General features: G+C 37.7%; 1 protein-coding gene across 1 annotated transcript in view; it reads right to left on the bottom strand.

Moving 5' to 3' along the window:
* Positions 1–27,763, bottom strand: part of GCC2 (GRIP and coiled-coil domain containing 2) — a 1,443,709-nt gene that overhangs the window by 588,190 nt on the left and 827,756 nt on the right. Inside the window, exon 16 of the mRNA XM_044070984.1 lies at positions 20,145–20,282. Coding sequence (XP_043926919.1) covers positions 20,145–20,282 — 138 coding nt within the window. The remainder of the gene's footprint in view (positions 1–20,144; positions 20,283–27,763) is intronic.

Here is a 27,763-nt window from a genome sequence, read left to right as displayed (position 1 = left end):
CATAATAGCAGTCCTGCCAATGTCTATGTTAGAAAGGAAAATACATTATAGCACGCACACACACACGCACACCACACACGTGCACACACACACACACACACACACACACACACACACACACACACACACACACACACACACACACACACACACGTCATAGCAATACTAGTTTTATTGCAGCAAATAGCAGTGCATTGGCAACAATGGTACTGCCACACCAAATCAGTAACTGTTGTTAGCAGTCATCAACAGGGATAGGTCACTTTTATTTATCTCATCGAGGAGTAATACATACCTGTCACTGTCCCTGATTTTGCCTCATAATTTAGCTCTTTCCCTCATACAAGAAGCTCGATTTGCTAGTAAATCATTTAGCTAGGGTAACCATATGAAATGTCAGCACCCTTTAGAGTGAGTCCAGAAATACAGAGACTGAATGGCCAAAAAAGCAGACGCATACATTAAGTCTCAGATGGCCATTTCCAGGAATATTCCCTTTTCTCTGAGTTATGGTGATCTCTGGACTCTGGAAATTAGCTATTTTGAAAATGTTTCATCTATAGACTAGAAGTTTAAATTGGTTCCATTCATTCCATATTAACCATGCAGAGATGGACTTATCAAGAATCTACGACTAACATAAAGGGACTTAAAATACTTTTGTCAAAATCCCTGTTGATCTTTTGGTGGTTGTATGAAGTTATATTTTCCATTTGCATTTGTATGGAAATTAATATTATTTTGTAATCTTTGTCTGCAGAACTGACATCTGATTAAGTTTTGTCTAGCCCTTACTGATCACCAACATGTGAAACTAGCACAAATATGTGAATACTAAATAAAGGTATTCAATTTGTGTAACATCTTGTTGTATTCAAGGAAACTTCTGATTCTGTGCATATGTAGTTCGATAAACATCATGATTAGAAGTTAAGAAGCATAAATCTGGTTATATAATGCTCTTGCTCATTGGGAGTGTAGTATCCTCTATGATTCATGGGATGCTGAGTTTGGAGCCATTATGTAGTAACAAAAAATATTCTTAAGGCTAAATGATAACCTTATGGCTGTTCTTATTAAAATATCAAGATGCCTTATAGTTATCAAACTCTTATTTGGAGGCAAAATCTATAATTTGCTTAGAACAGTTAGAATTACATGTGTAAATTTACTCTCCTTTGTTCATCTTGTAATATTACACTTGTTACAAAAATGCCAAATTTATTAATACTATGTGTAGTTACTAATGTTAAAAGACTATTTCATTTTGCAACTCCTTATTATATATTACAATTACAAGCCTTACGCAAGAATTCTATTATGGTAGTTGTGTGATGGGGCAATTAGTGTTTCAGGACAGTTTGTACTTACTTACTCCAAAATGGAGAAATGTTTTATTAATTCTTCTGTAATTTCTACATATTGTAGTAAGGAGTATATAGCAAAAGTTTGCTCTAAGTTATTGGGCATTCAATACTCCTTACATTGCTATTATAATTAAAAAATAATTTAAAGATTCAGTAACTCAGTACAACTCTGGCTCTGGGGCAGACTGTTTTACTTAATTATTAAAAGCAAGTCTCTGGATAAACCAGTATTATTATTAAACATTTATGCTCCCTGTAACGGACAACAACCCTTCATTATCTCACTATATAAAATACTAAACCCTTTTCCTAATCATTACTATGTTATTGGTGGAGACTGGAACACAGTGACAGATCCAAATGTAGACAGAGCAAATAAGAACAAATCATATGAAGATCAAGTAGCCAAAGCCATTGCAAAACTAAAATCAGATTTTAATCTTTTTGATCCTTTTAATTTTTAAAGGAGAAATAGCATAACTCAAAAATATAAGTATTATTCTTCATGGTACAAATCTTGGTCTAGCATTGATTTCTTTTTGATATCACAATCTTTCTTAAGCTTATTTTATTTATTTATTTTACATTTGTTGACCGGGCTAGTCTAACTGGATATATGCCCATTTTCAGTAGAGGCCCGGGGAGAAAAGCTCCACATAAGCAAAACTTACAACTTCAGGTACAGATAAATAATTATGTAACAACTTAGGGTACAGTACTATTTTAAGCTGAAGAATACACATGTTACATAGAGAAATATTATTATTAAAGGAGCAGAGGATAAGAAACAGATAGAGCCACAACTATTTTAACGTGGCACACAATGAGAAAGAGAGGTGAAGAAAAAAGAAACACAAATAAATGCACTTCAATTATACTTCACTATACTATACTGTAAACGTCAATTACACTTTCCAAATTGAACCCAGATTCATCTCAGACCACTCTACAATTTCTCTGAGTATTAATATGACCAGCTTTTTTCAGAACAGAAACAAAGTTAATAATTGGGTATTAAATCCTAGTTTACGCAAAAAGATGTAAAGAAGAAAGCCTCTTACCTATTAGAAACTTTTCTTCAAAATGAATAAGATTCACAAATTCCACTAGATATTCAATGGGCAACTCTTAAGCCCCAAATTAGATGCACATTTATAAGCAAAGCTGTTTATTATAAAAAATGTAATCTTAAAGAATCAGAATTAAAAGCAAAAATTAGCAGCCTAGGCTAAGATTTACAAAATAACTTAAAGGATGATACTGTGAAACATATTGCTGATCTTCAAAAAGGACTTTATATGTTAAATATTAAACAATCATTTTATGAAATTAAAACTTTAGTGAGATAGTCTGCATGGACCCAAAAGCCTTCTAAATTCTTAGCAAGAATAATAAAAATATACAACACTCCTCCCTTGATAACTGAGATCATATATCAAAATAAATGCTATAAAAATAGAGAAAAAATCATGGAAACTTTTGTGCAGGTTTATACTAATCTCTATGGGTAACATAAGCTAAAATTTTCCAAGATTTAAAAAATTTCTTAAGTAATTTATCTTTTCCTAAACTTAATAAGACCCAACAAGATAAGACAGCTGCACTCCTTAATCATTAGATATTATTAAAAACCTTAAACGGGATAAAGCTCCAGGACCAGATGCTTTAATAAGCAGATTTTTATAAAACTTTTGCCCAACCAATTTCTAAAAAATACTATTTGTTTTTAATTACATATGTAGGAATATCTGACTTGCATATGAATAAATATAAAACAATTCTCATCCCTAAACTAAATCAGGATCTCAGAGATCCTGCAAACTACAGGCCGATATCACTTATAAATGTTGAAATTAAGATTTTTACTCGAATTCTAGCAAACAGCCTAAAACCCATCTAGCTACAGATATCTCCTTTTAACTAAGGCTTCATGAAAGTCAAACAAACGTGTGATCATACATTAATGTTAGATATACTAATTATGCAAAGTAAAGAATAATTATCAATGTTTTTGCTTGCATTAGATTCCTCAAAAGCATCTGACAGATTAAACTTAGATTTTCTCTTTGCAGTTCTTTCACACTTCAAATTTTCTTCTCCTTTTATTAGTCTTATAAAAATTCTTTATTCAAATACATAAACATCTCTAATTATTAATAACATTTTCTCATCTCCAATTAAGATAATAATAGGTACAAGACAAAGCTGTCCTCTTTCACCATATCTATTTAATATCTACATGGAGCCTCTATTCTTAATGATAATTCAAAATATATATCACTTAATTTCAAAGATTTGCAGAATTTCAATACCCTTTACTGCTTTTGCAGATAATCTAAATTTATACTTTACATTGCCTAATATGGATTTATCAAAAATCTTCCATAGTGTTGACATTTTTTTAAATTATCCAACTATAAAACAAATTTACTCAAATCCTCAAATTTTCCTATAAAGTCTTATTGTAATGTGCTCGATATTATTCCTGACTCTTCAATCAAGATTGATACCTCACCTGAGTACCTGGGTAACATTTTATTATAACCCCACCTTTTATTATAACCCCACCTTGCTTTTACAAACAACTTGGCCAAAATGTGGTCAAACATTGAAAATGATATTACAAATTGGAATAAACTAAACCTTTCTCTACTCTCTAAGGTAGCTATCATCAAGATGAATATATTGCCAAAACTTGTATTCCAATTTAATTAAAATAATTTAACAGTTATTTTTTTTGCAATACATAAATTCCAAACCTACTGGGTTTATATGGTTCCCAAAATCAAAATAGGTTATAAAAAATGAGTCTATCCTAAAAGCCTTGGAGGCTTGAGTCTTCCATATTTCAAACTATATCACAATATAATAAATGGCAGTAAAATATTTCAAATAGCAGAATATAATCCTAAATCATCTTTATGAAGTCCTTCATGGGTTAAATATGGTATAACTTTGTATGTCATTCAGACTGCAACCACGAAGCATTACCTTTTATTAAAAAAGAGAACTTCAAAAGTCCTAAACTATATAATTTTATAATATGCAAAATAAACATTCTTCAAAATCTTTCAGATTTAGTTAATTTGAAAAATTCACTTATGCTATTACAACCAATTCACCTAAATCGTAACTTAAAGATCAAAAATAGAGTCCTAAAACTTTCTAATTTCCTGCTTCTTAAAGAAAAGTCAGTCTTGGATTTTTATTTAAACAGACATCAATTAGAGATTTGAGAAAATCCTTTAATTGTCCTAAAAGTTATACTATTATACTGAGACACATAAGAGAGCTAATATCAATATATCTGATTGAACCCAATATAAATGAAGCTACTATACCACTATGTAACCAACTATGAATGTCCTTCACTATGAAAAAAAGTCAAATACATATAAACTATTTAATTCATTAAGATTTCATGAATCCATTATAGTTTCAAATTACTAGACCAATTTAAACCCAGAAATTTCATATTATCAGCAACTCAAATTAATTAGTACAACTTCAAAATGTTTACATATTAAAAAACTCTTCTACATGAAATTAATGATAAACAACAATGCATATCTAACACCCGCTAGTCTTAAAAAATATTACCCTAACCTGTCAGCAGATTATTCTATTTGTAAATATCACAAAGCTAATATATTTCATATAATATCAAATTGTAAGTCATCATATAAACTTGGGAGCTCTCAAAGTCAAATTAAGGAAAACTTCAGAAAAGCACCACCAACACGACAGAATACAAGAAATAACTTTATTTTACCGCTTTCATCTTAGTCATAAACTTCTTCAGATGAAGTTTTCCTGCATCTTTTCATCATTCAGGGTCTGTTTGTTTCTTTAGTGGTTTTAAAAGTCAAATTAGACAAAATGGGTTATGTAAAGGCTACACTTTTGTGAGAATTTGCTCCATTACATATCCCTCCAAATGACTTTGCTCAAAAAGATATTCATATACTAATCACACTATTATCATTGGTTAAACTCTTTAGTACCCATATTTGGACAGAAAGATCTAAAATCAATTAAGACAGTTTCAAACAAATGGCTATTAAGTATATCCTAACTCATAAATTATTTATCTCCAATCCTTCTAAATGCACCTATTACATTAATAATGGAGAGACATTGTTTGCATTCTAACAATATAAATTAGAAGTAAAATTTTTCAACAGACGTCGGTTTTTTTTTTTTTTTTTTTTTTGAATGACTAAGACTTCTGGGGTTTTACATTCATATCACGTTTGAAAGTAAATAAGATATAATTATTATATTTAACTATCTTTTATGATCCTCTTTTGTCCTACAGTTATTTAGATTATGTACTCGTCTACTTGGCTTATGGCATTGTATTGTATATAGTGTATATATTGTTAATATTCTAGTTTGTCTATAGAGTTTTAAATACTTTATGTAAATAAGTTATTGCCTGTTCTATATGTATTATTCATACCCTTAAGGTTAATCACTAAATTTCTAAGCAAATGTTTTGTCTCTGTTAAAAATTTTAATAGCATAGAAAAAATAGTGTTAAAAATATTTTATCAGTCCTTAACATACAGTGGTGTAGGTACTCCTGAAACCATGACAAATAACATACAGAGATTACAACTCATATTGTTTGCTGACAGAAAGGATATATGTGAAAGTTAATGCTGTTTATCACCATAAAATGAATGATCTTATACAAGATAGAGCTTTACATAATGCAGTCATCAGCCTTGCTACCTCTCAGACAGGCCAATGATGTTGCCTTCTACTAACATTACTAATACTCTAGTATGCACATATTCATTGATGTTTATACTATCTTTTTTATGTTAATATATTCTTCCTTAAGCACAATACAATGCCTAAAAATACTGTCTGTAACAGCGTGTATACTTTTCTTGTTCAGTGTCAATAGTGTTTGCTAATGTACAACACTACAACAATCTTTTCTACTCACTGTAATCCAAAATTTCTGACCATTCCTTGACAAGCCAAAATCAAGTTATTATCTCTGCAAACATGTTACATACTACATTCAATTTCAAAGAATTTGCAGTTGGCTAAGTCAGGGGTCTGCAACCTGTGGCTCTTCCACCCTTCTGCAGTGGCTCCCTGTAGCTTTGGAAAATATTGGCCACTCTGCCACATGACACACACATCGAGAGTGATCGAGTGAAGGATTTTAAATATTGCTCTAATAAACTTAGAAACTTGCTATAGTGACATGGTTTTTGGTACCATGCATTCCACACACACACAGTGATCGAGCAATCCCCCTGGCAGCAGCATCTCCTGAAAGGTTTATATACCTCTACACCATACCTCTGAAACTCTTAGCACAAGAAATCTGGGCACAACCACAAATAAAGGGGGGGAAAGGAAGAAAAATAGAGACAGATTTTAAATATTGCTGTTATAAACTTGGAATCTTGCTCAAATAACAGTTTCTGTTAACATGTATCCCCCCACACACACAAACACACACACACACCTCGCAACTGTACAGATTTCTGCAGAATGTCCTGATTTTTGCCTCATATTTTGGTCTGTTTCTCATAAAATTGTGTTTTTTTCTGGCAAATCATTGAGGGCTGAAGTCAGAAAATACAGACAGACATTTGAGTTTCAGGCTTTAGAAAATTCATGCTAATGCAAAACCTGTTATTTTATCAACATTTTAAATATTGCTCTTACAAATTAGAAAGTGTCCCTATTTTTGGGCCTTTGTCCTCCCATTATTTATGGCTTTGCCCAGATTTCTTGCAAGAGGTTGAGAGGTACGAGTCACACACACATACACACACACACACACACACACACACACACACACACGAGAGCGACTGAGTGATCCCAATATAAATCCCAACAAAGAAACAAAAAATAGGGATGGATTTTAAATATTGTTCTTATAAACGTAGTTCTTTATAATAACTATATATATAAAACTTTATGTGCTGTGTTATCTTCATTTTAGAGGTCGAATAGGTTTTGTGGCTCCAGATGAACCTTATTTGGTGGGAGAGGGGCCAAAATAGCTCTTTTGATACTGAAGGCTGCAGACCACTGGGCTAAGTAGTAGTAAATATATAAACCATTTTTTATTTTCTGTACTACACTTATTCCACAGTGGTCATCTCTCACTTAGAGATGTTGCCCCTCACATACCTCATAGAGTACCATCCAAGAATGAGCCAATATGCACCTCTTTACAACTAGAACTGCAATCCACAGGCCATACCAAGCACCTAAAGGAAGGGCAACACACCATCCCAATATACCAGTAACTATACAAATTAAGAATTATAGCATACATGTTACACTGACAGCACCTACACATGTAAGACAAACAGACACAAATACACACACACTGTAACACACATACAAATGTACATTCTGATGCATATACTGAATCCCCATATTCCTTCCCATACATGCCACCACAATCAGGTAGCACAGAAAGGGAAAAATATATATCTCCGGGGAGTAAAATACTGTTTATGTGACATCTGTCAAAGTATAATGGCATGACATTATCAATCTGATGATTAGTATAATAAAGATAAGTTAACAAAATCAATTAAACACATCCCTCTGTTACATCATTTACCTACCCAATACACTAACAAAAAGACACACACAGACATATACATGCACACAATGTACTGGTGAACCATGATACTTTGCACTCCTCTCCATCAAACAATAATGCAACAATTATGAAGGAACCACAGTTAATCCTGATATCTGCTCAGGGTACCCAACAGTTGCTGAAGCAAGCCCACTGCACTGACATCAGAAGATCCCTCAACAAGAAGGCTCCATCTAGCTCTGCTCCATAGTTCTCCATTACAATATCCACACTAACCACAGAGACAGACATACACACACTTTATGCGGACATACCTTGTGATACACTTGACTGAGGTCTGCTGAAGAACCGAAGTACCTGCTGAACCAGTTTACTGAAACTGGGTGACCACAGCCTACTATGCCATACAGGTGTGAGTTCATCTTTCTCTGCATGAGTATCACATATGTTCAGTACCACACCAGTCTCACACACATTTTCTGAATCACCAAAATACTCATCACTATCACAAGCTTAATGAATGAATTAGTGAAAAATGTCTGTACACCACTTCACCTATCCATTAAGCAAAAGTTAAATAAATAGAATCAACAGCTGCTATGTGCTCATGCTGACCCTGTTTATCCAGCTACACAGCATTATTTCACCAGTTTATCTTCACAGTAATTACAAAACTTTAGCTGCTAGTCCATTCATCAGCAAATGCAGCATCACGCAATGCTGCAAGTAAGGGTGATGACATGCTAACCGAATGTAGTCTGATGCCTACCTAGTGTCAGTTTTTATACTGCTCATGGAATGTGGGTTTCCCTATCAGCAGGAAATGCACAGTAGCAAGAGAAAGAAGCCCTGCAACTTCAACTTTGTTGTAAGCATTTTTAATGCATCAGCTGTTGCAAATGGATGAGAAAATGTATGGCACAAGTAATCTACACAAAGGGTGCCAGATAAGCAGTATACTGCTTTAAGCTTTCTGCAATAAAATACATGTGTGTACCCAACTACATACATGGTTAAAGAAAAAAAGAGAGAGAGAGAGAAGTTAACCATTGCTTTGCTATACTTTTTTGTGAAATAATTAACAAAACAAAAGAGAGAAGAGGACATGACACTGGACAGCAACTGCTACTTTGACTAGAAATCCATGACAATGAATATTCCATTTTACTGCATGGAGCAAGGCAGATGTCACCTGTACTTCACAGACAGAAATAACAACACTGAAGGTTTAGCATTCTTCTAGATGAGTGACAAAATGAAAGCAGAATGTCGTGCACTGAATAAATGCCACTATGTTGTAGTTATGTACTGAGTTGTTACATCTGTGATTAAACTTGAAAGTTTAGTTTGCCTAGGATCACCAGCACTGTAAATATGTGCTGACAAAACCTAGTAGGAATGTACAGAAAGAGTGCACATGTACCACACGGAAGGGCAGTAAGGGGCCTTCGAAAGAAAAGGATGGAGCATTTCACATTCCAGTACAAAGGGCAAAGTTTTGGTTTTAAACTGCTGAGCTTCATCTTCAAAGTGCAGACCAGGCATCAAGTCTCCACAAACAGTCCATGGCAATAACACTGAATAAAGGAAAAGGCTGTAACAGGCTTGTTAAAGTTAAATGCTCTTTTGTATGCAGATAAGGAATCATTAAGATGGCTTGGTATCTACACATCTTTAAGTTGTGAAGCTTGATGAATAACAATGACCCTGACTTCCAGTACAGAAAGGGGATAGGACAGTAGCAGGTATCCTGTTAAGTAGATGAACTGATACTGTAGACATCATAAGTCCTCAGTGAATGAATGTGCAGAATGGGGTGTGACAGAAAGCCAGTGGATCACAAATCAGAGACAATGAACCAGGATGTTTACAGATGTCTCAGCAGTACCATCTGATGAGGTTTGAAACATTTTACACAGGAAACCAGTGTTCACACTGCAGATATACAAGTAAATAATTGATATTGGTGTCCCAAAGCAGTTGCATACAAGGATGGATAGTACACATGAAAGTAATGCAAAAACATGCGTGTATTTATGCAAACTTTATTCCAATGCAAAGACAACACTGGCAGGTTCAGGGAGAAGTGGAGTTAATAAACATCCTGTTACATGAGGAAATAATGCAAGACATCTTAGTGAAATTTGTAAAAGGCGAGGGTGGACCTAATTACCAAGTGCTACCTTCACATTGAAAAGCTTCTCACAAAAATGGAATACAGCCATGATGGGTGCCACTAAATCTCTGTCACATCATACACTGGCATTTCTATGCAACCGGAACAACAAATTCAATAAAGTACCATCATCATATGCTCCCATCCCAGTATCTGACCACGTCAACATTGCTTCAGAATGTGAGGGTGCACATCTGGTTCCATCTTACAAAAAAAGAAAGAGCAAGCACTATGCAGGACTTCTATGATATAACCCATTTCCCATGCTACTGTGGATCACAGACTGCACCCACATTGAAATAAAGCCCCTATCTTGTGAATTGGGAAGGAAGTATGTGAACCAAAAAGGTTATCACTCCATCAGCTGCTAGGTGCTCCGTTATGCACAGTTTATCATCTACAATGTATCTGCAGGTCACCAAGGTAGCTCTCATGACTCCTACATAAGGCATACCTGTGACCTGTGTGACTTTCCCCTGGGGCACCTTATTAACAGTGCTGGATATGCCCTGGAATCTTACCCGATGACACCTATCAGAAATCAACAAAATGAAACGGAACAGGGACTGCAAGTACACCCAAATACAAACAAGAGGCATTACTGAGCATGTACTGGGTTGTTGAAGGCACACGGTTTACTATCTGGATTCATCCGGTGGTTTTCCTGGAGTATGATCCTGGCATATGTGCAAAAAGATACTCAGTATGTGTAATGTTGCATAACACAGAGAATTATGATCAGTTTGCCAATCATATCCCACTTATGAATTCGAGACATGGATGCCAAGTAATTGACCTTGGGAGCAAAGCTCCAGTGGTGAATCTTGGCATCCATCTCGAGAACATACAGCTGAAGGTTATGATCAGCGAACTGATTATAATTCTTTCGACTGCATGGGGCTTTATCTACTCCATGTACTACTAGTTACAAGGGAAAAAAACTGCTAAATGTTTAGCAAGCGCTGACAGAGAGGTAGTGTAATGCAGTCTTTTACATTTACACTCACCTTTCATACCTCTCAACTGTCTAGATTTTCACAGGACGTCCAGATTATTGCTTCATATTTTTGGTCTGTTCCTCATAAAACCTGTGGTTTTAGGACAAATTACTGAGGACTGAACTCACTAAATAATGACATCCATTTGAGTATAAGAGTTTGTATCCTTCAGGAAACAGATGCTAACACATCATGTTATTCTAGCAAATGAGTTTAAGAAGCTGGGAACACATTACTGGTATGGAGAGTAAGCAAAAAGTTTTTTTTTCATTTCTGCTGATATCATTTTCTAGTCAGTACAGGCAGATTAAGGGGGTGCTTAATATTTATTAAGGGTGGGTCACTCACCACTCTGCTGCTTAACTGGTTTGTCTTTTTCCAAATAACACAGCTTAATCAGGGCACTCAGTACACTACATCATAATTGTCAGGTCATTACAGCAAGGACGGGTATTTACAGGAAAAAGTTTCCAGCACACTAGGTAGTGCAGGCTGTCCCAGATGAAAAGTAGGTGAAGGAGTCATCCGTAAGGGATAATCATGCTAGACAGAGAAGGGCACCATATGCCATGGCACTGGCAAAGATGCAGCTGCTTGCACAGAGCTTTACTTCATAGTAAAGCAGAATTAAGCAGATACTCTACAGTAAAACTGATGGAAGCAAAACAAACACCAGGCTGTGTCCATCCTTGCATAGGCTGGCCACACTGTGCATCAAGCATAGGCAACTCACGTAGCAATACACAAGAGGGTAAGGCACAGTTATCATTACTTGCATAGGTGGGGAGGGAGCACATGTGTAGATGTACATGCTTTTCACAAGGGAGTGGGTTAGCGCTGAAGACAAGTAAAAGTAAGACTGCACTTGTGGGTATGAGCTCAGTGTGCGGTGGGGGTATTAACATAGACGTCTTTGTGAAGGGGCACTGTCACTGCATGTCTGTGCATATGATGTTCTGTTGTGTTGTTAATGTGTGATATACTGGGCTGGTGTGAGAGTGGGTACGTTCTATGGCACACTCTCAGCACTACATGAAGAAATGGGGCTCAGTCTTCTGGGGAGCTAAAGGGCATACATAGTAGAGGGCTGTGCCTCCCATGTATGCACCTGCCTACTAGAGCCTGGCTCTACCCAGGAGATGCACTGCTCATACCATAGCCCATGGTAGATACTGGCATGCTGCATGACTGTGGTTGGCATCCATTACCAGATGTGCTACTATCATGACTGCCACTACTTTGGAGACATCCTCTTCTGACCTAAGACACTCCCACAACAGATGAAGTTGTGGAAATGCTAAGAGTGAATGATCACGAGCTAATCACCTAGAACCATAGTGGCTAGCCCTGTTACAGCATGCAGTCTGTGATATGTACTCTCCTATCTTAAGGATACTATGCATCACAATAGATTCCCAAAACAGTTGGTCTCTACAACTCTTCCCTCTAAAGGGCACCATGTAGAGTCTGTGCTGCTGCTCACAGCTCCATTCTTGGGTGAGTTTGAGGTGGAAACATTCAGCATGCTTTTCAGAGGTGGGAGGAACCCCACACAGAAATATGCAAACTCTAAACAGGTATTTGCTAGAGATCAGGATTGAAACTTGTACCTTGTGTGCAGGAAGTAAAGACATTAACCATTATGCCAACTGGTCTTGCTAAATGAGTGTTAGGATGCACACTGTCAGAAAAAATGACGATGTAAGAACAGAAGACAAAGTAGTTGCAATTGTACAAAAGGTCACAGAGAACAGCTTACGGTGGTTTGGGCACATGTGAAGAAAATCAGAAGACAATCTGTTGAAGAAGATTTGGTACAGACAGGAAGAAGGCAAGAAGAAACAATGACATCCGGAAAAGAGACCAAAGAATAGAGAAAGAGATGGCAACAGTTGACATGACACACTGAACCCATGTAGAAAATGGGAATAAGGGGGTTTGATGATGATGATGAATGATCACAATCTAGGCTGCCCATGGCCATCATCTGTGGATGTGCAGGTGGAATGGCTTCATGAATAGCAACTCGGCATGAAAGGTGAGCTTGAGAGGACATGCCTTTCAGTTTAGCAAATCAAAACAATCATACACAGGGGACATGCACTCCTTGAGGTCTTCTCACTCATACATCATTCTTACTAACTGATACTGCTATGGTGGCAGCAAGTCCATGCCTCTATGATATCCCTGCACATAAACCGGGATGGATAATTTAGGGGAAGGTCACTAGCCCCACTTGGGTTTTACCTAAACCCAAATCCTGACATATGTACAGTAAGGAGTGCCACATTTTTCTGACTGCTGGTGTTCCACTGACCTGTCCTCTCTGTTTGGTGTTTATCTTTTGGGTGTTCACAGGCACAGAGGCTGTGCCCATAGCCTGTGTAGGTGATCCAGTGATCATATTCCTTTGTTCCAAGGCATTAGTTGGGTAGATAATGCAATGCCAGTGGATGAAGTAATTAATAAATGCTTTGAACCCACATGTAGTCTACTGGGTAATCACACCATTAAATGAACGAGTCACATCAAAGAAAAAAATAATACACTTATTTTGACTTGTATAAAGTTCAATCCAGTGTTATGAAATTTAAATGCACTGGTATTATGGGCTTGAACATCGGTAGAATGCTTATAAGGCTGACAAGAGATGATAGTTTAATACTACTGTATTACTTAAGTAATCAAGTGTTGTGCTCCTGACAAATTGGGCATAGTCCACTACTTTTCCAATGTACAAGAGATAGGATACACAACAATATTCCTATAGATGTAATATTGATTTTAGGAGGTGCTTTCAAAGCATATAATATCAAATGAGTCTGTTGGTTTACTAGTTATATTCACGGGTTCCTATTGTGTGATCAAAAATTATAAACAGTGAACGCATATTGAGTGAACCTGATTGGTCGAAATGTCGTGCTCGTAACACGGAAATCACCGTAGGGAATATTTTCTCTTTACTTCAATGCAGTGCGATCTCGGAGTAGGAATATTTAAGTAGTGGGGGTGTGGGGGGCACAGCCCCCCACATGGGGGGTGCAGGGGGGCTTGCCCCCTCCCTACAGCTTTTATGTAAGTATAGTTTTTTATTTTTATTTTTTTATCATATTTTCGAAATTTCAAACATCGCTCATATGGTGTCGACCATATGGTGTTGGATGTTTGAAACTTTCAAAAATATAATATAGACCCATATTCACACCTACTGTGGAGTGAAGGAATTTAGAACGTTTGCTATGAGAAACAGTTGAATATAACTAGAAATAACACAGAAATATAATGTCTTGTAAGATCATAATGACCAAATTTGTCAGGTGAAGACTGGGATACAATTATACGCTAAGGAAAAACAGGTTCTACTGTGGAATGCTGACTTCCTGAAAGCCAACAAACTGCAATGATGGAGGAAAAAAAGCCAGAAGCTCAAAAGGGTAAAAATAATCAGTCTGAAATTTTTTTTTGTGGGGTCAAGACCCCCTGCGCACCACACTCCCCCAAACTTACATATACTAATTGAACCAACTTGAATGGAGAAATACCCCCCCCCCAAAAAAAAAGTGAATCTTTGCAACCACACACTTAGAAACCACACTGACAATGATTTCCAATGGAAAAAAACTGACTGGGAAACTAAGAAATATTGTTTCATTTCCATTTGTTACTTAAAATACACTAGAATAATGTTTCTTGCAAGAAGCAATCTGACATCCAGTTACTTATACATTCAATTATACGATGCAAGCCTTCATAATTAACTGACTTCACTGTAGTTTACCAAAGGACTCCAGGTCATTCAAATCAAGTCACAGAATAAAGTAAGGGCCCAACAAAAAGATGGAATACTCTCGTGTAAAAAAGAAGTTATATACTCACCATAACGTTCCATCTGAGTAGTTCTACTTCATTTGTCTTTAACCTGTAGGTATCGGATCTGAGCCGGCAAATTCACTAGCATCTGCTCTGAGCTCCAAGTTTCTTCCCTTACCCATAATACACCTCCACTACCATCCAACCCCCAGATCGAGTTTGCTGACCCTTATACTGATAACCCAACCTGAAGAATACTTTATGACCTACAACTGCAGCAAACAGGCTGTTCACATGATAAGGTCAAGGGGCAGGAGGGAGGGTTGAAGACAAATGAAGTAGAACTATTCAGATCGAACGTTATGGTGAGTACATAACTTCTTTATCTGAATTAGTTTACTTCATTTGGTCTTCAACCTGTGGGACAGAGTCCCCAGCTACTAAACTTCTGGGTGGCCCTCATGGAAGGATATTCCGGAGCACAGCGGAACCAAAGGATGGTCTCCTTCTGGAAGTCAAATCCAATTTGTAGTGAGAAACAAAGGTATGAGAGGAGGACCAAGTAGCTGCAGAACAAATATCCAATGAGACTTTAGACCAAAAGGCCGCAGAAGTAGCCATGGACCTAGTGGAATGGGCTTTCACCTAACCCGGAGGAGATGCACCTTTATCCTTACAGACCTGAAGGATGTACAAGGAAATCCACCTAGCAATAGTGACCTTGGAGATAGGTTTACCCAAAAAGGGTTTAGAGAAGGACACAAACAATTGATCGGATTTACGGATGTTTTTGGTCCTGTGTAAATAAAATCGTAACTGTGTATGAACATCCAACAAGTGGAGTTTGTATTCCATTTTGTTAGCAAAGTTTGGGAAGAAAACAGGTAAATTATTGGTCTGATTGATGTTAACTTGGGGATGCAACCTTATGAAGAAAGGACGGACTGGTCTGAAAGGAAACCCTATCTTTATGGAAAATCATATATGGAACTTTGATGGACAAAGCTTGCAGTTCAGAAACCCTTTTAGCAGAGGTGATAGCTACCAGGAATGCTGTTTTTCAAGATAAGAACTTGAGATCCATGGTTGCAGCAAGCTCAAAAGGCAGAGCAACCAAAGCTTGAAGAACCATAGTAAGGTTCCATGGATAACAGGATCTTTGATGGGGTGGGGTGGGGGTGTAACAGGAAAGTACCTTTGATAAAGGCTTTACACAGTCTGGAAGAGGCCAGGGAGGCAGAATTCTCATCCACGTGAAAATGAGAGATAGCAGCCAACTGAACTTTGATAGTAGAAGAGCTTGCTCCTTGTTGAAAAATATTGGCTAGGAAATCAAGAATGGCAGGAACCGGAGCTGTGAAAGGGTTTAAACTCTTTTGAGAAGCCCAAAAGGAGAAATGTTTCCATTTGCTGCTGTAAATCTTCTGGTTGAAGACTTATGAGCTGCCAATAGAACAGACCTAACTGAAGAGGATAATCCAGGAGTGCTTGCATCATGGGGAACTGGAGTAGCCAAGCTGTGAGCTTCAAACTGTCCAGGTTCAGATGAGGAACCCCCGATGGGTGTGAAATCAGATCCTGAATGGGATCCAAGAAGGAGCCAGAAGATAAGACCAAAGGAAGGGAAACCATACATGGCGCGCCCAAAATAGGGCAATTAGGATCACTTTGCTCCTCAGTCGATGAGCTTTCTGTAGAAACCTCAGAATAAGAGGTACTGGAGGGTAAGCATACGGAAGACTGGGAGGTCAAGCATGGACTAGAGCATCTCTGGGGCACTCCCCCGGCAGGGGCTTCAGAGCAAAAAACTCGCTGCACTTCATGTTGGAAGGAGATGCAAAGAGATCGCAGCAAGGTTGACCCCACTCCAGAAAGATCTACAAGCTACTGAATGATTCAGAGACCACTCATAAGGCATCAGAATAGACCGACTTAAAATGTCCGCTAGAATGTTGGACCGTCCTGGATTGTGCATTGCTATGAGAAAGCGACCGGTGGAGATCGCCCATTCCCACACTCTCATGGCCTCGTGACAAAGGGGATAAGATATGGTCCCTCCCTGTTTGTTGATGTACCAGACCACTGACATGTTTGATTGAATTGCAATGGTTCCCAGAGGAAAAAGGCATGAAGGGCCTGCAATGCCAAAAGGACTGCCCTCATCTCTAGAACGTTTACGTGCAAGCTGGTCTCGACAGGGGACAATAGGCCTTGGACTGTCATGTCGAAACAATGCCCCCACCTGAGTTGGGAGGGATCCGTGGTCACTGTGGCTTGGACAGGGGGTGGAACAAAAGGTTGCTGCTCCAAGATTTCTGAACAGCACATCCACCACAGAAGGGATGACTGACAGACTCGAATGAAGTGTATTGGATACGATAATGGAAGTTCCAACAGGGACCACTGTTCCGCTAGTGTCCACAGTAGTACTCTCATATGTAACTGGGTGCACAGAAGAAGCATTATGGTCACTGCCACTGAACCTAAAGCCCTCAACAATGATTCTGCCTGACTAATACTGTACCCTAAACTATTTGTTTGGTTTGACTTGTTCTTAGATTGGGGATAGAGGGAATTTATTCCTATCCTCCTTTTTAAAACTCTAAAAACATGAGGGGGGAAACAGAATGTGCAACACATGAAAATTTTACTGTATTTCTTTGATTTTTTTTTTTTTTTTTTGCTGGTTGCTTGAGAGTTCTAGTTGCTTGAGTAGTTGCTTAACTGAGAGTTTACTGTATTTTAAAAACTTGTTTATGGCTATTTTATTAAGGACTGGCCTGAAAGATCCCTATTTTCTGAATTGATAAAGAATCTTGAACCAAAATCCTGTGCCTTGTTGTGAAAGAGGAAACTGTTCTCTTGTTTTCTTCTGCAATAACTTGCAGGTCTGCACCAACGCCAGAGAAATGTACAACTGTGGAGTTTCTAGTAATTTTTGCAAAAAATGAGGTAGCAGGAAAACTCCACTATTTTACCTGTATACTTTACATTCATTTTCGTCCCTCCATGCCTCACTATCTGGTCCATACCATCATGTCACTGACCCATTAACTTCCCCATCCTGGCTGGACATAGCCATTAACACTAGGAGTGTAAGTCAAGTGGTGTTGAGCTGTTATTTTTTCTGGTTTGATTTCTTATTGTAGTTTTCTAGCCCCAATAATTATTAGTTTGCTAAGCAGCATCTACTGTTGAGGCACACTTCCTCCCACACCTTTGACTGGCATCCTAGCCCATGCTTGCTTTGATATCATACTCCTCAGATGTGGACTTCCAGACAAAACAAGGTCTTAGTCCCAAAGAAGGATCTCCTCAGCCTCTTTTCCCTTCTAGAGAAAGGTGAGACCGCTCTCAACCACTAATTCCTCCAGTCTCTGGCTGGCTCTCTGACAACTGAGCTACTACACAAGTCTTGGCCACCAGCAGCAAAAATACATGGCAACACTGTTAGTCTCTCATAATTATTAGGTGATATGGCTGATCATCTTGACGGTCTCCTTGGCTGTAATTTTAGTAAGAACCTATAAACCTATGGTAAAAGGGATAATGTCCGGAATTAGGAATGTGATTACTAGAGTATTGCAGGGGTCGGTTTTATGTCCAGTGCTATTCAGTGTGTTTGTCTCAGACACACCTGAGGTAGATGATAAGTGAATCAGACTGCTACTTAATGACACAAAGATGACTGGAGCAGTACAATTTGGGGGGAGGTTAGGGAAGGATATGGAAGGCTGACCCATTGGGCAGAAAGGTATCAGCTGAGGTTCAGTGCAAACCAATGCAACATACTCTAGGCCTCAGCAACTCTGGTGTGAAGTTATTTATTTATTTGTCATTTGTTAACCGGATTAGTCCAACTGAACCAGTGGCCCGTTTTCAGTGGAGACCTGAGGAGAAAAGCTCCACACAGTTATAACAAAGTTATAAAAAAGAAAATCATCTGACAATCAGGTTTTATACAAACATTACAATAATGTGCTTTACATGAGAACAACAGAAATTTACAAAAGGCCTGAGAATGAGGTTTACATAAACATTATAATAATGTGCATAATATGCAGTACAAAAGTTAGAATTTTTTTTTTAATCAACAAAAAGAGAAAGAGATGCAAATGAGATAGGACACTTGCAATAGGTGGGTGTTAAAACTGTGAGAGGTAGTAAGGTATTAAGGTGGGATTTAAGAGGGATCACTGCAGTGACAGATGTTGGCATTCAGGAGAAAAGTTTTAAGTTTGGATTTAAAGAGATTTATGTTAGAAATTATTCGAATGTTAAGGGGGAGTTTGTTTCATGTGTGGGAAAATACTATATTTGTAAAGAAGTTTACCAATGTTTTTGTTTGGTTTATAGGCGTCCATGAAGTTGTCAGCTAAAGGGAGTAGAACTGATGACAAACCAGCAGGAAAAGGCTCTGGACTGGACCACCATGAGGAGAGTGAGTTGGCAGTGGAACCTGCAAACACAGCACTGGAATGTAGTGTGTGTGTTGTGTATGTGTGTGTGTGTGTGGGGGGGGGGGGGGGGGGGGTATACGCTTCAGAAGCAAACTGGTAATGTTTTCATTCTACAGGACTCTAGTACACACCACACCTTCTCATTTCTGTAGGCCAACTAGGTACATTAGACTACTGCAAGGAATCCAGAAGAAAGTCAATAGAATTCATGTTTTTCACCTCAGACCAGAGAGTCAGGTGGAACATGATAGGTGTATATGATAATGTCAGAGGAGGGCACAGATAGCAGATTGTAGTCATTAACTAATTTCCTAGCTGTTCAAAACTACTTTTCCACACAAGGGGTTATTATTAATCAATGGAATGGAATACCAGAATGGGTGGTGGAAATGGAATTCCTAAAAACATTCAAGACACCATGGAACAAGTGGCCAAAGATTAAGGAAGAAGGTGGCGGCTGGGAGGGAGAAAGTTAAATGTATTTAAATGGTAGACTATGTAAGCTTATAATCTCCTTCAGCCTTCAAGGAAATCTGCAGTAAAAGTACGCTTGGATCAGTTCATCTACACACACAACAAAATAAATACATGGTAAATACCATTGACTTCAGTGGCAACAACAAATCCTTCTTAAGCAGCTTAACTGAGTAGTTCCATTCTTGATAACGTTTTATTTTGACAGACTGATGTAACAGACAATAATCAGAATGGAAATGAAGGCTTGTCATTCACTAAACACTGTACCTTTACTGTACTGCATTCCTCCTGAAGTGCTGAGATTTTTTGTTGAAGAGCACTCCCTGTTCGCTGGTGCTGCTCTGTATAAGATTTCATCTGCTCCTGAAGTCGGTGTTTCTCTGCAGTCACATCTGCTAGCTTAATCTAGAAAAAATAAGCAAAAAATATCTGAGACTAGCAGCACAGCTGGTAAGGATGTTCTACAGCAAACTAAAATAAATTGAGTTTACTAACACTGAAATGTTAAATAAACAGAGACAAAAAACAGTTCTGATTTTTAAGACCAGATAGTGCTGCCTTAACACATTTTTTTAAATTTTGATCAGTAGCAAAGTGCTCAGATTTTAGATTAAGTAGTGCAGAATACACTGCCCAAGAAGCCTAACTTTATTAGTTCATCAGCTTTTTAAGTTTCTGTTCAGTTCTGTGGACAATATGCTACACACATCACTACTATTTGGTAATAAAACTATGAGAATAAACAAAGACAAAATAGGATTTTCATTTATTATTCTGTACATGTTATATTTTAATACCCAGTTCTTCATATAATGATGATGCACAAAGTGAATGTAAAGTTCTGCTGCATTGTAGGGCATATCCACAGATCAAACAGAATAAGATTTTTCAGAATAAAGCAGCTTTTATGAATCAGAAACTCAATACATCGTGGACCAAAGACCAATTTATATTACTTGACCAAATGAGGTGTGCATTAATAGAAGCTTTATAGAAGCTAATATCCTCAGGAAGTCACTCCATTACTGCTAAGCAGGAGGGTACAGCTGAAAAACTGGCCAACTGTGAGTAACCTGCAGGCAAGATATCCCAAGAAGTGAGAACTGCAGCAGTGATTACTAAGATGAACATCAAAGAGACAAATGGAGATCCTCGAGAGATACAGAGTTCTTTGTCCTGACAGTACTCCTCAGATGGAAGTAATATGACTTAAAAATGGCAGAAATTTGATCCCTAAATATTATCCGGCTACTAAAGAAGATACTAAGATTCACACTTTAGGTGCAAACTCTAATTTTCTGCTACCAGGGTGCTCCGGTTTCCTCCCACATCCCAAAGACATGCTGTAGGTGGATTGGACACACTAAATTGGCCCTAGGTGTGAGTGCGTGCGTGTGTGTGCCTTCTGTGAAAGGTTGGGCTGGCAACTCGACAATGTAAAACTCCATTGCCACTCATGAGCGGACAGGGCTGTGGCGACCCCTAACTGGGAAAAGCCGAAAGAAGAAGAAGCGGTGGTAGTGGCAAAGCAGAGGAGTCTCACAAAATGGCATGAACAACCAGATTTCACTCTTGGAGGTATTGGGTTACAACTGACTACAATACAGACAATGGTGTATGACCTCCAAATCATCTACTAAAGAATACACACTTGCTATATGTTCCTAAAGGAAGGAAATGTACAAATGTGTGTTATCAGCATAACAATAACACAAACACACACACACACATATATATATATATATATATATATATATATATATATATATATATATATATATATATATATATATATACATTTTTAAGTGCAGGAGTGATAATGTCTTTAACCTTCCTGAATATTCTGAGTATGTATCTGCATGCGCGCAAACTGCTTTTCTGCTTTATATCATTCCCTAACTGACTGCTAAGAGAAGGGATTGGGAATCAATCTTTATGTGGCAATTAGTAAGTGAAGTATGTGCTGTTTTTTTCTTATTGCTGTATTGCCGTACTTGGCAAATCACATGGTGGGGGGGGGATGCCAAGATCTGATGTCTACACTATATGGAAAACTGGCTCGGACTGTGTGAGGGGCATACTACCTAATAATTAACTGAAGGAGGTGAATGCTTCTCTCTTTTTCCCCTTTTATGTCACTGTATATTTTTCTCAAGTGTGCGAAGAACTATAAGAAAGCGACTGTCATAAGAAAATGGATGTACCACAATGACTGATATCGGTCAATGGAATATCTGGAAATTAACAAACAAGGTCATGCAAAGAGCTGGAGGATGAAGTTACTTCACTGAGTTTTTTGGTTGATTGTTGAGCTAATAAACTGTCCTTTGATCACCACATACCCACTTTTGTAAGGAAGCCCTTTGTCATTGCATAGCCTATATCTAAAGGCATGGCATCCAAGTCCAGGGATGTAATTACACTGTACATGTCAGGTTGATCATGGAATAGAATGTCTTGGTAGGTACCTGTACTGACCACACTTCCTCAATGTAAAAATAAAGGGCCTAAATCACAAACACTATGCAGCCCAACTTGAAGCCTTATCAATCTTCACAGTACAATACAGGCTACTGAAAGGTGAACTCTGCCACGATTAAAGAGCCTCAGCATTCCCCATTATGTCCGACCTACTATACATTCGCAAGTCCAATATTAGTGTGAACACCTGCTCAAGAGATCTCAATCTCTTTTGCAACATAAACAAAACATGTTGGAGAGATAGGTATGTATCACATAATTCCTTTCCTATGGAACCATCTTCCACTCCACATAAAGCAAAGTACTTTTTTTTACTCTAACTGCGGTGGTGGTGCTGCGGTAACGTTGTCGCCTCACAGTACGACGTCCTGTTCGATTCTCATCTAAAGCGTCTTCTGTGTGGAGACATGCCTGAATGGGCGTACCTTCGTTGAAGGTTGTGCGTCAGAGCTGGCAACTCGGTACGTAAAAATCTACTGCCAATCATTAGCAGACCGGAGTTCCGCTGTGGCGACCCCTAACCGGGAAAAGCCGAAAGATACAACAACAACTTTTTTTACTCTAAACATAATTTGGGTGAATGGACTGGAAACCAAAAATTCACGCTCTGTTTAGCACCAAAGTCTCTCATGGTTAGGGACAACAAGCAAATGCTCAAGCATATCCTTTTCTGCCCATGTCTGGGTTATTCACATGCAAAATATAAAGGTAAACACTGCTATGGAGTGTAAAGCTAGGCTTCTTAATATTCTCACAGATCAATAGCCTAGTTAAGTAGCTATCAACATAAAATACTTTTTTATCTGCTTGCTTTTGCATTGCTGCAGGACTGTTTACATTCGCTAGGTCAGCCCCAGCTGCATCAGGTAAGGACAGAATATTTTAATATCTAAAATTTTTAGTCACTTCAGTGGCTGCAGTCATACTAGGTTACACATCTTGTGTGTATTTTATGCTGAAATTAAGTCCGACTTGACTTTAAAGTCAAATTTAAAATTCTACCATGAAGTACAGATAGTGTACCAAAATTTCAATGTGTATGTATGTGGTTATAGCTGAATGAGCTAAACACTTTCATTTTCCTTAATTCACAGCATTTATGACTGATGTATTAAATCAAACAGGTTTTGGCCAAGATCAACATTACCTTTTCATAAGTTTTTAGAAAGAGTAATTGTGAATTAAGTTGTAAGTATGTAGCATATGAATTAAATTCTATTTGGACAAAAGTTGCCAATGTCTACTTAATCAGTGATTTTAAGTTTAGAGTTGGGGTACTGGTTGAGGTTAGTAGAGTGGTTTTAGCTTGCTAACAGTTATGGCTGTGAAGGTTTAATTTTAGGCTTTGGCCTTATACTTAGCATTATGCTTGGCGTTAAGTTTAGGGTTGGGTTGGGGTAGATTAAAGATAATGTCCACGGTGACAAAACTGAATGCTGAACCTGCATTCAGTTTCGATTGTTTTGAGAACATCACTTTAGAGTCGTGGCATTTCAAAATTACTTTCACATAAAAATAATGGTATCATCTGAAAACAGGACTTGGCCAAAATTGTATCGCGGCAGAGAATTCTCTTATACTTCTGGTTGTAAGGCATTACATTCTGACATCAGATGGGGGTGGATGCTTTCCTGTCTTTGCTTCTGGCTTTTACAGTTTTGCTACAAATATTGTTAAATTCACGTTTTTCCTACTATACCCATTTTCCCATTTCCCCGATCTATTTACTAAATGGAAATGGAGCATAACTTTTTTCCCCTGGTCACAACCACTCATAGCTACAGGAGAAACAGCCACGGCCAATGTATGTTAATTCATTTCCCCATTCCCTGCTATACCCATTTCCCTTTCCTGCTACATTTACTAAACAGAAATGGACATGGTCTTTTTTTCCCTCGTTGTAACACTCACAGTTACAGCAGAGACTGCAGGGTGACAGAATGTCACAACAAGCATTAGGACAGTAATATTTAATGAATACAGCTGCAAAGGCTTGTGTATTAATTAAATATTAACTGTATCTAAGTGACCATTCCTGACTGTAATTTTTTTTTTTAATCTCCGATATGAAGTTGGAAAACCATCCTCGCCCCCATCCTCATATCATCACTATGCTAGGCATGATGATGTGGGTGCAAGCATCCCATCAGTAACCTCTTCAGAGCACCCCTGATTTTGCGGGAAGCTTAAATTGTAAAATTAAGGGATTTTCAAACAGAATCACAATTTTCTTGATCGTGAATTCACCACTTGGAAAGTGAAGCTACTTCATATATGATGCAATTCTTGCAGACAGTTTTTAAGGTTTAGGTTAACATTTGGGGCTTGACTTAAGACTATAGGGTAAGCAAGATGCTGAGTCCTGTATGTGGAATGCAGGAGGTCGCATCTGTCATAAGAAATGCTACAGATAAAACTGAAAACCACCAACCCCATATGTGGTACTGCACTGCATCAGTAACATGAGACCAGTAGGATCACTGCTGTGCTCATCAAATGAGCTCTGGGTTCCGTAAGCATTTGCTTACAACATATAATGTACACAATAGGTAAAGTCTTTCAACAAGGCACATAAAAAGGTTTATCAATTACAAGGGTAGGACAAGTGGTACAGGAGGCACGATGGACACTGTAGTTGAGGTGCCGATTTCTCCCTGCAAGCAGTATCGACACTGAATTAAGCAGCCATGATCACACATTTTGGCTGCTTAAATGTCATTCATTGTTTGTCTTTGAATAATTATACCAAGGAGCTAATGCAGCTTTCTGCTACAGTTTAGCCTAGATGCATGATGCAGTTTAACAAATGCTACTTCTTATTCAGTGAAATGCAGCAAGGAGCTATAATAAAAACAAAACAAAAAAACAACTGTGATAAATTATAGCAAGAAGTTTTCTCAACTTGAAAAAAGGGAGGAGTCAATGGAGGCACTCCCCAGGTCACCAAGCAGCTTAGCTAAAGGTGTAAAAAGGTGGCCAGGAAAATGATGAGCACGTCATCACAGAGGTGGGGACATCCCCCTCATGGCACTATTGCACTGCCAGTTGAGTGATATTAGCCTGCATGCCAGTGGGAGGATAAGGTGAGCACTGTATATAATAATGCATGCAGCCTGGCACCACTTGTATTCCATGATGCTACTTTCCAATTCCCTTTCCCACCCTGCTGGGTAGTACTGTGTTAATGCTGCTTCCCCTTTCCTCCCAAACAGCAGTTAGTACCAATTTAGAGGCAGGAACAACTGTAGGGGATGTCAAGCAGCTGATGATTACCCCCCTCCAAAAAAAAATTAAGGTATTTATCTCTTTTTTATTGCTTAATTCTAAATGTTGCAGCATTATATTAACTTGGAAACAAGTATTCCATGTGTATGACTAGTTCTAGAAATACTTTGCTGGACTGACAATATTTGACAGAGTGAAAAATGGGTCTATGTCTGGTGTGCCTTGTCAATAGGATAGGAACACAAGAATTACAATGCAAGTATGTCAAGAGACCATTTTCTTCTTTCCAAAACCTACCCTCATGATGTCCCTCCCACTTCTAGAAAGGCAAGTCAGGACAGGAATGAATTTTGAGTATTCCCATCCATTCATCTAGGCTCACCCTGAAGGATGCAACGGTGCCACTTTGTTTCACATGTAGAAAGAATTTGTTCCACAGATGGGGTAAAATATACATCTCTCTCTTCTGTATGTTTTATTTATATGTTGGTGTAAATTTAAATATTTACTTTTAGTGTTTGTAAAGCAGTTTATCTTGCAGAGATACAAGAGCCCCAGAAGGGTTGGGTTTATAATGTCATGGAATGCGAAACACAGATCTCCACAAAGGAGTCTATAAGAAACAGATTAGAGGGACAGAGCATGAAGATCGTCTTAGTACCCAAGGGTCATTAGAACAATAATCTGTTTAATTAGGATCCTCTAGAACCTTTCTAGCTATGTGATAATTCTGGACAGATATATGCTGTACGGGACATTGTACTGCATAAGTGGTCTAATTAGAGCAGAGCACACAGGGATGACAACTTTGTTTGACCTGGATGAGATATTTTAAGATATCGGTTGGGCTAGTAGGGATTTTCTGACTACTGATACTACACGGTGGTTAATGGAGAGGAAAATATCAACTATGCTGCCAAGATTTCTGACCACCATGTCAGTCTGGACAGGAGTATTGGCTATACCATATGTTGTAGATCAGAATTACTTATTAAATATGAGAACACTGCATGCTTTTGCAGTTAATTTTATCCCTTGTTCAGTACATCATTTGTTTGTTAAGATAACTCTTGCTATAGAGATGCTGTATCTAAAGGGGACTGGATAATAACACCCAACCTATAGCCATCTTGTTAGTCATAGGTTTGTGTGTATGAGTTGCAGGTTGGGAAAGAATTTACCAAAAAGGAGGAGTTCTAGTACTAAGCCCTGAGGTATACCAGCAGTTACTGTCTTGTTATCTACCTTACCATTTAGGGATCAACATTTAGGATTAAGCCAAATGAAATGCTACAGAACACATTTCTCCATGTTCACATACAAGTAATGTATTTGCCAACACTTCAAATTCATTCACCAACACTTCAGATTTAACACTTTCATCCAATGGGCAGAATCAGAATTTATTTTAATGATGATCCAATCCAATGAAATGTTTTAAAAATAACAAATGACCTAATAAAATATATTTTAAAACCACATATGTTTTTATAAAATATTCTATGTTAAAAATACCATGAATACAGCGCTTATAATTATTTATAAAAATCAGGTTATACTTGCAACCTAGCTGACTTTTGGAGTACCTGGACATAGATATTTCATCATTAACACCAGGGGGCTTATCAATCCTGAGAGTCTTAGCTGCCACATACACAGTTTTCTAACAAATTCTCCCAGATCCAACCTCTGGCAGTTCTACCATATTTTTTCTAGTACAGCAAACACATTTTTATAAAATTAGGCAAATCATAGAATGCTTACTCAAAGCTTTGATACTATCAAATTTTTGGATATCATACGCATGTTTGTAAGCACTCTTACAAAAGGTTCATTCAGTCTTGGTAAATGCTGGGCAAGAATTACACTTCACCATTACTATATATCGTGTTCTTGATACTACCACTACTTTTACTAAATACATTTAGACTGGCATCTTCGTGTTCCTTTCCTATCACTTTTAACATGCTCTAAAGGTAATGCTCATTGTAATATATATTTTTTTATATTACTTCCCCTTTTGTAAATTGTTTTAATACATTTTAATTCTTCTTAACTATATGTTCAATATTCTTGCTAATTATATATATATATATATATATATATATATAGAGAGAGAGAGAGAGAGTCATTGTTCTATTACAAGTAGCATTATGTGTTGTCTCTCTTATTAATGAATT

This window comes from Protopterus annectens, chromosome 5.part0 (genome assembly GCF_019279795.1).
Source record: "Protopterus annectens isolate FY-2018-M chromosome 5.part0, PAN1.0, whole genome shotgun sequence".
NCBI classification, from domain to species: Eukaryota; Metazoa; Chordata; order Ceratodontiformes; family Protopteridae; genus Protopterus; species Protopterus annectens.
The sequence above is the reverse complement of the archived record's forward strand: the minus strand, read 5'-3'. Positions and strand labels throughout refer to the sequence as shown.